This window comes from Bombina bombina, chromosome 7 (assembly GCF_027579735.1).
Source record: "Bombina bombina isolate aBomBom1 chromosome 7, aBomBom1.pri, whole genome shotgun sequence".
NCBI classification, from domain to species: Eukaryota; Metazoa; Chordata; class Amphibia; order Anura; family Bombinatoridae; genus Bombina; species Bombina bombina.
In genome coordinates, this window is record NC_069505.1 from 426,836,965 (window position 1) to 426,850,087 (window position 13,123).

The 13,123-nt window shown below is 40.2% G+C and overlaps 1 protein-coding gene across 1 annotated transcript in view; it reads left to right on the forward strand.

The window, feature by feature from the left end:
• Positions 1–13,123, forward strand: part of PDGFB (platelet derived growth factor subunit B) — a 32,302-nt gene that overhangs the window by 11,896 nt on the left and 7,283 nt on the right. The window contains exon 3 of the mRNA XM_053721301.1: positions 12,108–12,200. Within this exon, the coding sequence (XP_053577276.1) occupies positions 12,108–12,200 (93 nt within the window). The remainder of the gene's footprint in view (positions 1–12,107; positions 12,201–13,123) is intronic.

The following is a 13,123-nucleotide window of genomic DNA, read 5'->3' on the forward strand; positions in this document are numbered from 1 at the left end:
ACCTAATATGCTTAATTGGTAGTAGGCTTTCGAGCCTATACAGCTTGGAGTAAGACAACATGCATAAAGAGGATGATGTGGTCAAAATACTCATTTGCCTAATAATTCTGCACACAGTGTATATGCAAACATACACAGATGTATATGTACACATACACACATAAACATACACAATAGACACACACTAACTCACAAACATATATATACACACTCACATATATACGCAAACATACGCAGATATATATATACACACACACACAAACACATACACACATAAACATACACAATACACACACACACTCATACACACACACTCTCAGACTTATATATATACACACAAACATACACAGAGATATATATACGCACACAAACACACACACACACACATATAGACACAAACACATATAGACACACACATATATAGACACACACACATATAGACACACACATACACATAAAGGGGCCTATTTATCAAGCTCCGAACGGAGCTTGAGGGCCCATGTTTCTGACGAGTCTTCAGACTCGCCAGAAACACCAGTTATGAAGCAGGCGGACAGGAATTCGCCGGAATTCAACCCAATCGAGTATGATCGGGTTGATTGACACCCCCTGCTGGCGGCCCATTGGCCGCCAGTCTGCAAGGGGCGGCGTTGCATCAGCAGCGCTGCTGGTGCAATGCTGAATACGGTGAGCGTATTGCTCTCCGCATTCAGCGATGTCTGTCAGACCTAATCCGCACTGTCGGATCAGGTCCGACAGACATTTGTTAAATAGGCCTCATAGACACATACATACACATATAGACACACATATACACACACACATATAGACATACACATATACACACACATATAGACACACATATACACACATACACATATAGACACACATACAGGGAGTGCAGAATTATTAGGCAAATGAGTATTTTGACCACATCATCCTCTTTATGCATGTTGTCTTACTCCAAGCTGTATAGGCTCGAAAGCCTACTACCAATTAAGCATATTAGGTGATGTGCATCTCTGTAATGAGAAGGGGTGTGGTCTAATGACATCAAAACCCTATATCAGGTGTGCATAATTATTAGGCAACTTCCTTTCCTTTGGCAAAATGGGTCAAAAGAAGGACTTGACAGGCTCAGAAAAGTCAAAAATAGTGAGATATCTTGCAGAGGGATGCAGCACTCTTAAAATTGCAAAGCTTCTGAAGCGTGATCATCGAACAATCAAGCGTTTCATTCAAAATAGTCAACAGGGTCGCAAGAAGCGTGTGGAAAAACCAAGGCGCAAAATAACTGCCCATGAACTGAGAAAAGTCAAGCGTGCAGCTGCCAAGATGCCACTTGCCACCAGTTTGGCCATATTTCAGAGTTGCAACATCACTGGAGTGCCCAAAAGCACAAGGTGTGCAATACTCAGAGACATGGCCAAGGTAAGAAAGGCTGAAAGACGACCACCACTGAACAAGACACACAAGCTGAAACGTCAAGACTGGGCCAATAAATATCTCAAGACTGATTTTTCTAAGGTTTTATGGACTGATGAAATGAGAGTGAGTCTTGATGGGCCAGATGGATGGGCCCGTGGCTGGATTGGTAAAGGGCAGAGAGCTCCAGTCCGACTCAGACGCCAGCAAGGTGGAGGTGGAGTACTGGTTTGGGCTGGTATCATCAAAGATGAGCTTGTGGGGCCTTTTCGGGTTGAGGATGGAGTCAAGCTCAACTCCCAGTCCTACTGCCAGTTTCTGGAAGACACCTTCTTCAAGCAGTGGTACAGGAAGAAGTCTGCATCCTTCAAGAAAAACATGATTTTCATGCAGGACAATGCTCCATCACACGCGTCCAAGTACTCCACAGCGTGGCTGGCAAGAAAGGGTATAAAAGAAGAAAATCTAATGACATGGCCTCCTTGTTCACCTGATCTGAACCCCATTGAGAACCTGTGGTCCATCATCAAATGTGAGGAGGGAAAACAGTACACCTCTCTGAACAGTGTCTGGGAGGCTGTGGTTGCTGCTGCACGCAATGTTGATGGTGAACAGATCAAAACACTGACAGAATCCATGGATGGCAGGCTTTTGAGTGTCCTTGCAAAGAAAGGTGGCTATATTGGTCACTGATTTGTTTTTGTTTTGTTTTTGAATGTCAGAAATGTATATTTGTGAATGTTGAGATGTTATATTGGTTTCACTGGTAAAAATAAATAATTGAAATGGGTATATATTTGTTTTTTGTTAAGTTGCCTAATAATTATGCACAGTAATAGTCACCTGCACACACAGATATCCCCCTAAAATAGCTATAACTAAAAACAAACTAAAAACTACTTCCAAAACTATTCAGCTTTGATATTAATGAGTTTTTTGGGTTCATTGAGAACATGGTTGTTGTTCAATAATAAAATTAATCCTCAAAAATACAACTTGCCTAATAATTCTGCACTCCCTGTATACACACACACACATATACACACATACACATATAGACACACATATACACACACACATATAGACACACACATAGATGCACATACATACACAAACACACAGCTTCAGAGCAATGCGCTATTGGGCGCTAGCAGGAGCACATCTAGTGAGCCAATCACAAGAGGCATATGTGTTTAGTCACCAATCAGTAAATAGCTCCCAGTAGTGCATGGCTGCTCCTGAGCTGACCTAGATATGCTTTTCAACAAAGATTACCAAGTGAACAAGGTCAATAAGATAACAGAAGTAAATAAAAGTATTTTAGATTTGCTGCTCTGTCTGATCCATGAGAGTTTGAAGGGCCATAATACCCAAATGTTTAAACACTTGAAAGTGATGCAGCATAGCTATAAAAAGCTGACTAGAAAATATCACCTGAACATCTCTATGTAAAAAAAGAAAGATATTTTACCTCAAAAGTTTCTCAGTAGCCACATCCCATTGTAAAGGACTTCTAAGCAGCAAATCAGTATGTCTGTCCCAGGACAGCTAAGGGGTTGAGCCTCGTGCACTCTCATGTTTTTTCCCTATTCAGTTTAAGGAAGTTTACTATGAAATCTCATGAGAGTTAAGTGAAATCTCATGAGATCACAGTAAAAGAGTTCATGACCTCAGCACTGTTGATGCTGATTGGCTGCTGTTCATTTCTTCATTTTTTTTATTTGCAGCTTGGCAGCAGCTAAGTATAACTTTTTACACAGAACTTACTCTGCTGAGCTGAGGAGATTGTGAGGTAAAATATCTTCCTTTTTTAAATAGAGATGCTCAGGTGATATTTTCAGCTTTTTACAGCTATACTGCATCAGTTTCAAGTGATTTAGCATATGAGTATTATGTCCCTTTAATTCTCACTTTCATGTGTCTTTAATTCAGTAGAGAACTAACAGTTACGTTCTAAACATCACTATATGAAATACAACGTACAGGCTGTTCCAGTGATGCAGTGTTACAAACTACAACATATTTTCTTACAGTTTGTGCACTTAAAGGGACATAAAACCCAAAACATTTATTTTGTGATTCAAATATAGAATACAGTTTTAAACAACATTCCAATTTACGTCTATTATTTAATTTACTTCATTCTTTACATATCCTTTGTTGAAGAATTAGCAATGCATAGGGGTGAGCCAATCACACAAGGCATCTATGTGCAGCCACCAATCAGCAGCTACTGAGCCCATTTAGATATGCTTTTCTACAAAGGATATCAAGAAAATGAAGCAAATTAGATAATAGAATTAAATTGGAACGTTGTATAAACTTACATGCTCCTTCTAAATCATGAAAGAAAAAAATTGTGTTTCATGTCCCTTTAAGGCTGCCAAGTAGAGCTGATCAGAGGCCGAACTTCAGCGGGTTGCGGCCTCCTCAAGTACAGACGCTGGGCTCAGATGACGAGAAAAGGCTCTTTATCCTGCTAGTCTGTACTAACAATAGCCTGTTATTTCTTTCTTTTATATAAATGTCAACATTTCAGCCCCAAGATTATGAAAGCAAAAGGAAATGTTTAAGCGCCTGAGTATCTCGTGCCTACGTGCGCCAGAGATGCCAGCATGGTACTGAGCGTTTATAAGAAATATAGGGAGCGTTGATTTGAAAGGTGTTTAGACTTTTATACACAATGAAGTGGCTGCCTGATTTGCCGTATATTCAATCTCATCCCAGGAAACCAGGATAACTAAAGTGGTTCATGGGATAACTGTATAAAACTTACAGGAAATGCTTCACAATCTAAATGTGTATCGTTTGGTGGGAGAGAGAGGGGGGTATAGGTGATATGATATCAGCCCCTCTAAATATAATTAAACGCCTCTTGTTTTTATGTCAAAAAATGTGTTTTGTTCTATATTCCCTAGAAAAGCCAAAAAGCTAAATTTGTTTTCAAAATGCTGCAAGTTGTCTAAACCGTGTAGTAGATTTGCCGCATTTGCAAGTTCCAGAATTTTGGCTTCTTTAGGGACTGTGGCACAAAGCACAATTTTTACACCAGAGGTTTAATGTCCTTTTCAGAGATAAGTTGAGGAGGAAATCATTATTATTATTCTTTTATGATGTCAAGTTGGGAGCTAATTGTGAAGGTTTGCGTTAGATACATAGAACAGCCTTTCAGCAGAAGCAAATAAATGGGGTCTAGAATGCCAGTGATGTGTGTAAGGCTTCCCCAGGGAGTAAATAACTCTTTATATTAACCCACTGTGGGATCACACACTCATGGACTAGTGGAAATCTCTAGCCCTACACATTACATACAAGGGCATGTACACATTACACACAAGGGCATGTACACATTACACACAAGGGCATGTACACATTACACACAAGGGCATGCACACATTACACACAAGGGCATGTACACATTACACACAAGGGCATGTACACATCAAACACAAGGGCATGTACACATTACACACAAGGGCATGCACACATTACACACAAGGGCATGTACACATTACACACAAGGGCATGTACACATCACACACAAGGGCATGTACACATTACACACAAGGGCATGCACACATTACACACAAGGGCATGTACACATCACACACAAGGGCATGTACACATTACACACAAGGGCATGTATACATTACACACAAGGGATGTGCACATTACACACAAGGGCATGTACACATTACACACAAAGGCATGTACACATTACAAACAAGGGCATGTATACATTACACACAAGGGCATGTGCACATTACACACAAGGGCATGTATACATTACACACAAGGGCATGTATACATTACACACAAGGGCATGTGCACATTACACACAAGGGCATGTACACATTACACACAAAGGCATGTACACATTACACACAAGGGCATGTACACATCACACACAAGGGCATGTATACATTACACACAAGGACATGTGCACATTACACACAAGGGCATGTACACATTACACACAAGGGCATGTACACATTACACACAAGGGCATGTGCACATTACACACAAGGGCATGTACACATTACACACAAAGGCATGTACACATTACACACAAGGGCATATACACATTACACACAAGGGCATGCACACATCACACACAAGGGCATGTATACATTACACACAAGGGCATGTATACATTACACACAAGGGCATGCATACATTACACACAAGGGCATTCATACATTACACACAAGGGCATGTACACATTACACACAAGGGCATGTACACATTATTTCTGTGCAAGTAATATAGATTTTAAGTAAGGAGTTAAAATGTGTTGTACACAGAAACAGACCACGTGTTTGGGGCGCTATGCCAGTACTACGTCAGGACCACTAAGCTCTGCTTTGCTATTGTCTCTGTGCGCGCGTCAGACCCCAGCACTCTGCTATCTGTGTCGGGACACAACTTCCCTTCTTTGTCTGCAGCCCTGGCTTGTGCATAAAAAGAATTCCTCGTCTCCCCCGCCACCCCTTCTCCTTCAGACTTAGTCCAGCTGCAGCAGTTGTGTGTGCTATAAATACCCACACAGGCCAGGCACTGCCACTGAAGATTGGGATAATCAAGGGGACATGGTATCTGTAAAGAGGAAGTAGTTTCATGGAATAGCCCTCAGGCAGATGTGGTAACAGATCAATCTAATAAACAATGGTTAGAATAAGAAAGGTTCTATCTCTGACAATTGGGGGCTTTCATCTGGAAAATCCTGGAAGGAGCAGATGGATAGTAAGATTGATCTGGGGGATATGAGGGTCAGACTGGGGGGGCTGCAGGTGTGCTGGATCTGATCTAGTGAATAAGCAAGTCAGATCTGGGGCATATGAGGGTCAGACTAGGGGGCTGCAGGTGTGCTGGATCTGATCTAGTGAATAAGCAAGTCTGATCTGGGTCATATGAGGGTCAGACTAGGGGGCTGCGGGTGTGCTGGATCTGAGGGCAGATGGATCTGATTTAGGGAATAAGCAAGTATGATCTGGGGGATATGAGGGTTAGACAGGGGGTGCAGTTGTGGTGGATCCGAGGGCACATGGATCTAATTTAGGGAATAAGCAAGTATAATCTGGGGGATATGAGGGTCAGACTGGGGGGCTGCTGGTGTGCTGGATCTGAGGGCAGATGGATCTGATTTAGTCAATAAGCAAGTCTGATATGGGGGATATGAGGGTCAGACTGGGGGGCTGCAGGTGTGCTGGATCTAAGGGCAGATGGATCTGATCTAGTCAATAAGCAAGTCTGATCTGGGGGATATGAGGGTCAGACTGGGGGGCTGCTGGTGTGCTGGATCTGAGGGCAGATGGATCTGATCTAGGGAATAAGCAAGTCTGATCTGGGAAATATAAGGGTCCAAGTGGGGGGCTGCTGGTGTGCTGGATCTGAGAGCAGATGGATCTGATCTGGGGTAATAAGCACGTCTGATCTGGGGGATATAAGGATCAGACTGAGGGGCAGGTGTGCTGGATCTGAGAGCAGATGGATCTGATCTACGGAATGAGTCTGATCTGGGGACATAAAATCAGATCTGTGGCTACAAGCAGTTTGTCTCCATGAAGATAGTGGAGCCTGATGATCTGGCTTGTTGGATGCCAAAGCTAATGAGTATTGCAAGTCAATTCTTTTGAGCAGTTTCATGTGGGGAAGCAGATGGGTCTGATCTGGGAAGAGCAACTTTTAATATGGGGGAGTCTTGCGTTTGATCTGGTAGGATAGGTGGGTCCTGTCTGAGGGGAGAGATGAGTTTTGGTGTTTGGGAACAAAACTATTTAATCTGAGGGGAAAGGTGACATTCATATTACCTACCTCTACACAAACAACATTGTTTAGCAAATACTTATGTAGATAGAACACTGACCATCTGTAAAGCCCCCCTGCGGCATAGCTAGACTTGCACAGCACATACACAAGGCACAGAAAATACTTCCTCCTGTGTTTGTAGTTCATTTCATTTATTTGTAGCACTAGCTATACAGTATATATATATATATATATATATATATATATATATATATAACCCTGGCACACTGTGCATGAGGCTAAACACACATCTGACCTTTGGTGAGTTTCGTTTGGCCGGTACACTTTTTCTGTTTGTCCTTGCGGCAGGTTCTGATGCAGACAGGCAGACAGGGTGTGGTAAGTGGTTATTTTGGAAACATTGGCTCCTGAATGCTACCTAAAATCCAAATAATAACTATTGTTTGATTCTGCGTCTTTCCCAGGACACACATTTACAAGTAAAGGAACTCTTCCCTTGCAACGGGATTACAAACAAATCTGTATAAAGATATAGCTGTTTAGTTCTTCATTTTCAAAGGCTGCACTGCACGGCTAATCCAAAATAAATAAGCACAGAACTTTCACAAGTAAAGTGTTGTGCTTTAAAACCAAATTTACGTTTAAAAAAATAGATGATTTGAAATCTAATTAAAGGGATATGAAACCCAATGTTTTTCTTTCGTGATTAAGATAGAGCACTGCATTTTAAGCAACTTTCTAATTCACTCCTATTATCAATTTGTCTTTGTTCTCTTGATATCTTTATTTGAGAAAAGCAGGAATGCAAGCTTAGGAGCCAGACCATTTTTGGTTTAGAACCCTGGGCAGCGCTTGCTGATTGGTGGCTAAAATGTACACTCCTGAACTTAGCTTCCTACTTTTTCAAATAAAGATACCAAGAGAACGAAGAAAAATTACTAATAGGAATAACTTACAAAGTTGCTTAAAATTGCTGCTCTATTTGAATCATGAAAGAAAAAAATTGGGTTTAGTGTCCCTTTAAAGGATAAGTTATTAGCAGTCAGTGAGCAGCTGTACATGATACGATTACCAGATTTCACGTTAGCCATGAATAAGTGGGATGTCGGAGACCCTTAAAGGGACATAAATTGCCAAAAGAAAATGCTCTAATATGTTAAATTATGTTATTATTGGATTGCACTATTGTTATGTGATCAACCCAGCTAGCTCCCAGCAGGTTACTTCTGCTCCTGAGGCTACATAGGTATGCCTTTAATGAAAGAGTAGTTATAATGGCCTCTATTTAACAAAGTCTGGCGGACCTGATCCGACAGTGCGGATCAGGTCCGCCAGACCTCGCTGAATACGGAGAGCAATACGCTCGCCGTATTCAGGATTGCACCAGCAGCTCACAAGAGCTGCTGGTGCAACGCCGCCCCCTGCAGACTCACGGCCAATCGGCCGCCAGCAGCGCGGTGTTAATCAACCCGATCGTACTTGATCGGGTTGAATTCCGGCGATGTCTGTCCGCCTGCTCAGAGCAGGCGGACAGGTTATGGAGCAGTGGTCTTTGTGACCGCTGCTTCATAACTGCTGTTTCTGGCGAGCCTGCAGAAGCACGAGGCATCAAGCTCCATTCGGAGCTTGATAGATAGGCCCCAAAGGGTTGCCTATCTACTGTATTGCAGCATTATGTAGGCTCTACTAATAATTCCTTTATCACTGCAGTTAGTTTCCCTTTTTAGCTCTTTACTGAAAACAACTTCAGTTCCTTTCCTCGTGCGTCTGCCTTAGCGCCGCATGATAACTTGTTCTCTTTTCGGGACAAAAACCCAAAACTTTTCATTTATGACTCAGATAGAACATACAATTTTATACAGCTTTCCACTTTACTTCTATTATCAAACGTTCTTTGTTGTCTTGTTTGTTAAAAAGCAGGAAGGTAAGCTCAGGAGTGTGCACGTATCTGCAGTACTATATAGCAGCAGTTCTGCAACAATGTTATACATTAGCGAGAGCACTAGATGGCAGCAGTTTTATAATAATGTTATACATTAGCGAGAGCACTAGATGGCAGCAGTTATATAATAATGTTATACATTAGCGAGAGCACTAGATGGCAGCAGTTTTATAATAATGTTATACATTAGCAAGAGCACTAGATGGCAGCAGTTATATAATAATGTTATACATTAGCAAGAGCACTAGATGGCAGCAGTTTTATAATAATGTTATACATTAGCAAGAGCACTAGATGGCAGCGGTTATATAACAATGTTATACATTAGCAAGAGCACTAGATGGCAGCAGTTTTATAATAATGTTATACATTAGCAAGAGCACTAGATGGCAGCAGTTTTATAACAATGTTATATATTAGCAAGAGCACTAGATGGCAGCAGTTTTATAACTATGTTATACATTAGCAAGAGCACTAGATGGCAGCAGTTTTATAATAAAGTTATACATTAGCAAGAGCACTAGATGGCAGCAGTTATATAACAATGTTATACATTAGCAAGAGCACTAGATGGCAGCAGTTTTATAATAATGTTATACATTAGCAAGAGCACTAGATGGCAGCAGTTTTATAACAATGTTATACATTACCAAGAGCACTAGACGGCAGCAGTTATATAATAATGTTATACATTAGAAAGCGAACTAGATGGCAGCAGTTTTATAACAATGTTATACATTAGAAAGAGCACTAGATGGCAGCAGTTATATAATAATGTTATGCATTAGCAGGAGCACTAGATGACATCAGTTTTATAATAATGCTATACATTAGCAGGAGCACTAGATGGCAGCAGTTTTATAATAATGTTATACATTAGCAAGAGCACTAGATGGCAGCAGTTTTATAACAATGTTATACATTAGAAAGAGCACTAGATGGCAGCAGTTATATAACAATGTTATACATTAGCAAGAGCACTAGATGGCAGCAGTTATATAATAATGTTATACATTAGCAAGAGCACTAGATGGCAGCAGTTTTATAATAATGCTATACATCAGCAAGAGCACTAGATGGCAGCAGTTATATAATAATGTTATACATTAGCAAGAGCACTAGATGCCAGCAGTTTTATAACAATGTTATACATTAGCAAGAGCACTAGATGGCAGCAGTTTTATAACAATGTTATACATTAGCGAGAGCACTAGATGGCAGCAGTTATATAACAATGTTATACATTAGCAAGAGCACTAGATGGCAGTAGTTTTATAATAATGTTATACATCAGCAAGAGCACTAGATGGCAGCAGTTATATAATAATGTTATTTATTAGCAAGAGCACTAGATGGCAGCAGTTATATAATAATGTTATACATTAGCAAGAGCACTAGATGGCAGCAGTTATATAATAATGTTATACATTAGCGAGCACTAGATGGCAGCAGTTATATAACAATGTTATACATTAGCAAGAGCACTAGATGGCAGCAGTTTTATAACAGTGTTATACATTAGCAGGAGCACTAGATGGCAGCAGTTTTATAATAATGTTATACATTAGCAAGAGCACTAGATGGCAGCAGTTATATAATAATGTTATACATTAGCAAGAGCACTAGATGGCAGCAGTTATATAATAATGTTATACATTAGCAAGAGCACTAGATGGCAGCAGTTTTATAGCAATGTTATACATTAGCAAGAGCACTAGATGGCAGCAGTTTTATAATAATGTTATACATTAGCAAGAGCACTAGATGGCAGCAGTTTTATAGCAATGTTATACATTAGCAAGAGCACTAGATGGGAGCAGTTTTATAATAATGTTATACATTAGCAAGAGCACTAGATGGCAGCAATTTTATAATAATGTTATACATTAGCGAGAGCACTAGATGGCAGCAGTTTTATAATAATGTTATACATTAGCGAGAGCACTAGATGGCAGCAGTTTTATAATAATGTTATACATTAGCAAAAGCACTAGATGGCAGCAGTTTTATAATAATGTTATACATTAGCGAGAGCACTAGATGGCAGCAGTTTTATAACAATGTTATACATTAGCAAGAGCACTAGATGGCAGCAGTTTTATAATAATGTTATACATTAGCGAGAGCACTAGATGGCAGCACTATTTCCTGTCATGTAGTGCTGCAGGCATGTGCACGCTACCTATCTAAATATCTCTTTAAAAAAAAGAATACCAAGAGAACAAATCAAATTTGATACTAAAAGTAAATTGGAAACCTTTTTTTAAATTGTATTCTCTATCTGAGTCATAAAAGAGAAGTTTTTGGGTTTCATGTCCCTTTCATACAAACGTATAAGCTGTACAAAATTCTTGATAATTTGCGTTGCTACTGAAAGTGATACCCAGGGAAATTTTCTATGATGTCGCGGTGGCTGCAGAAGTGAGACTTTTTTGTGTGTAATACTTGTAGCTCTGAGGGCAGAATACATTTGTGCTGTAATACAATTGCTGCAGCTTTCTACAAAATCCTTAGTTATTTCCTTTATAAAAAGAAAATCAGTAGAACTTAAGCATCCCCCTCATTGCAATATTTCTGTGTGGAAACGTAGACCAGCGTGCATGATTTTATTCCTAAGCCTCCATTTAAATGATAAAAACAGCTTGAATCGCATAAATAATATAGTCTAGTTAAAGGGACGTAATAGTCTATATTAAAACATACATGAGTGCATTTTCTTGATCGTTTATGCAACACATCTGTCATAACAAAGCTGGATTACAGAGCTTTTCTTGGCTATTGTGATCACAGCGTGCATTTATGGTTTTTGTTCTGACACAGTAAATTGGCAGTAGTTGTACTGTGCATCCCTTGGTAAACGTAGTCTGACCATTAATAGCGCTGTCACATTTTATTAAATGCAGTAATAGTTTTATCTGAGCTCTAGTTGCTCTCACGAATTCTGAACGTCTGCTTGTTTTTGTCCTGACAGATGATGAAGAAGATGTTAGCTATGCATCCAGGAATGGAACAAGAATCCCGCCCAGGGGCAATGTGAGCCACTCCCGGGTTATACGCAGCGTAGGTAAGCTAGAGACTACACCTGACTGATAGAGGAGCATGACTCGGAATCGTAGTCCTAACTGATCAGAGCCCTCGTCTTGTAAACAGTGACACCCTCTCTACTGAGCATGTGCAACGTCCTCTAGAAACTAATAGCAATTAGAGCTTATTCTGTACAAAAACATTCCTGTTAAACGGACACGTGTGGTTATTAAACATTTCTTTCATGATTCAGATAAAGCAGCAATTTTAAACAACTTTCTAATTTACTTCTATTATCATTTTTTTCTTTGTTCCCTTGGTATCTTTTGCTGAAAAGCAGGGACATAAGCTTAGGAGCTGGTCCATTTCTGGAGCACTATATGGCAGCAGTTTTGCAAGAATGTTATCCAATTGCAAGAGCACTAGAGGGCAGCAGTTTATGTTATCCATTTGCAAGAGCACTAGAGGGCAGCAGTTTATGTTATCCATTTGCAAGAGCACTAGAGGGCAGCAGTTTATGTTATCCATTTGCAAGAGCACTAGATGGCAGCAGTTTATGTTATCCATTTGCAAGAGCACTAGAGGGCAGCAGTTTATGTTATCCATTTGTAAGAGCACTAGAGGGCAGCAGTTTATGTTATCCATTTGCAAGAGCACTAGAGGGCAGCAGTTTATGTTATCCATTTGTAAGAGCACTAGATGGCAGCAGTTTATGTTATCCATTTGCAAGAGCACTATATGGCAGCAGTTTATGTTATCCATTTGTAAGAGCACTAGAGGGCAGCAGTTTATGTTATCCATTTGCAAGAGCACTAGAGGGCAGCAGTTTATGTTATCCATTTGCAAGAGCACTAGAGGGCAGCAGTTTATGTTATCCATTTGCAAGAGCACTATATGGCAGCAGTTTATGTTATCCATTTGTAAGAGCACTAGAGGGCAGCAGTTTATGTTATCCATTTGCAA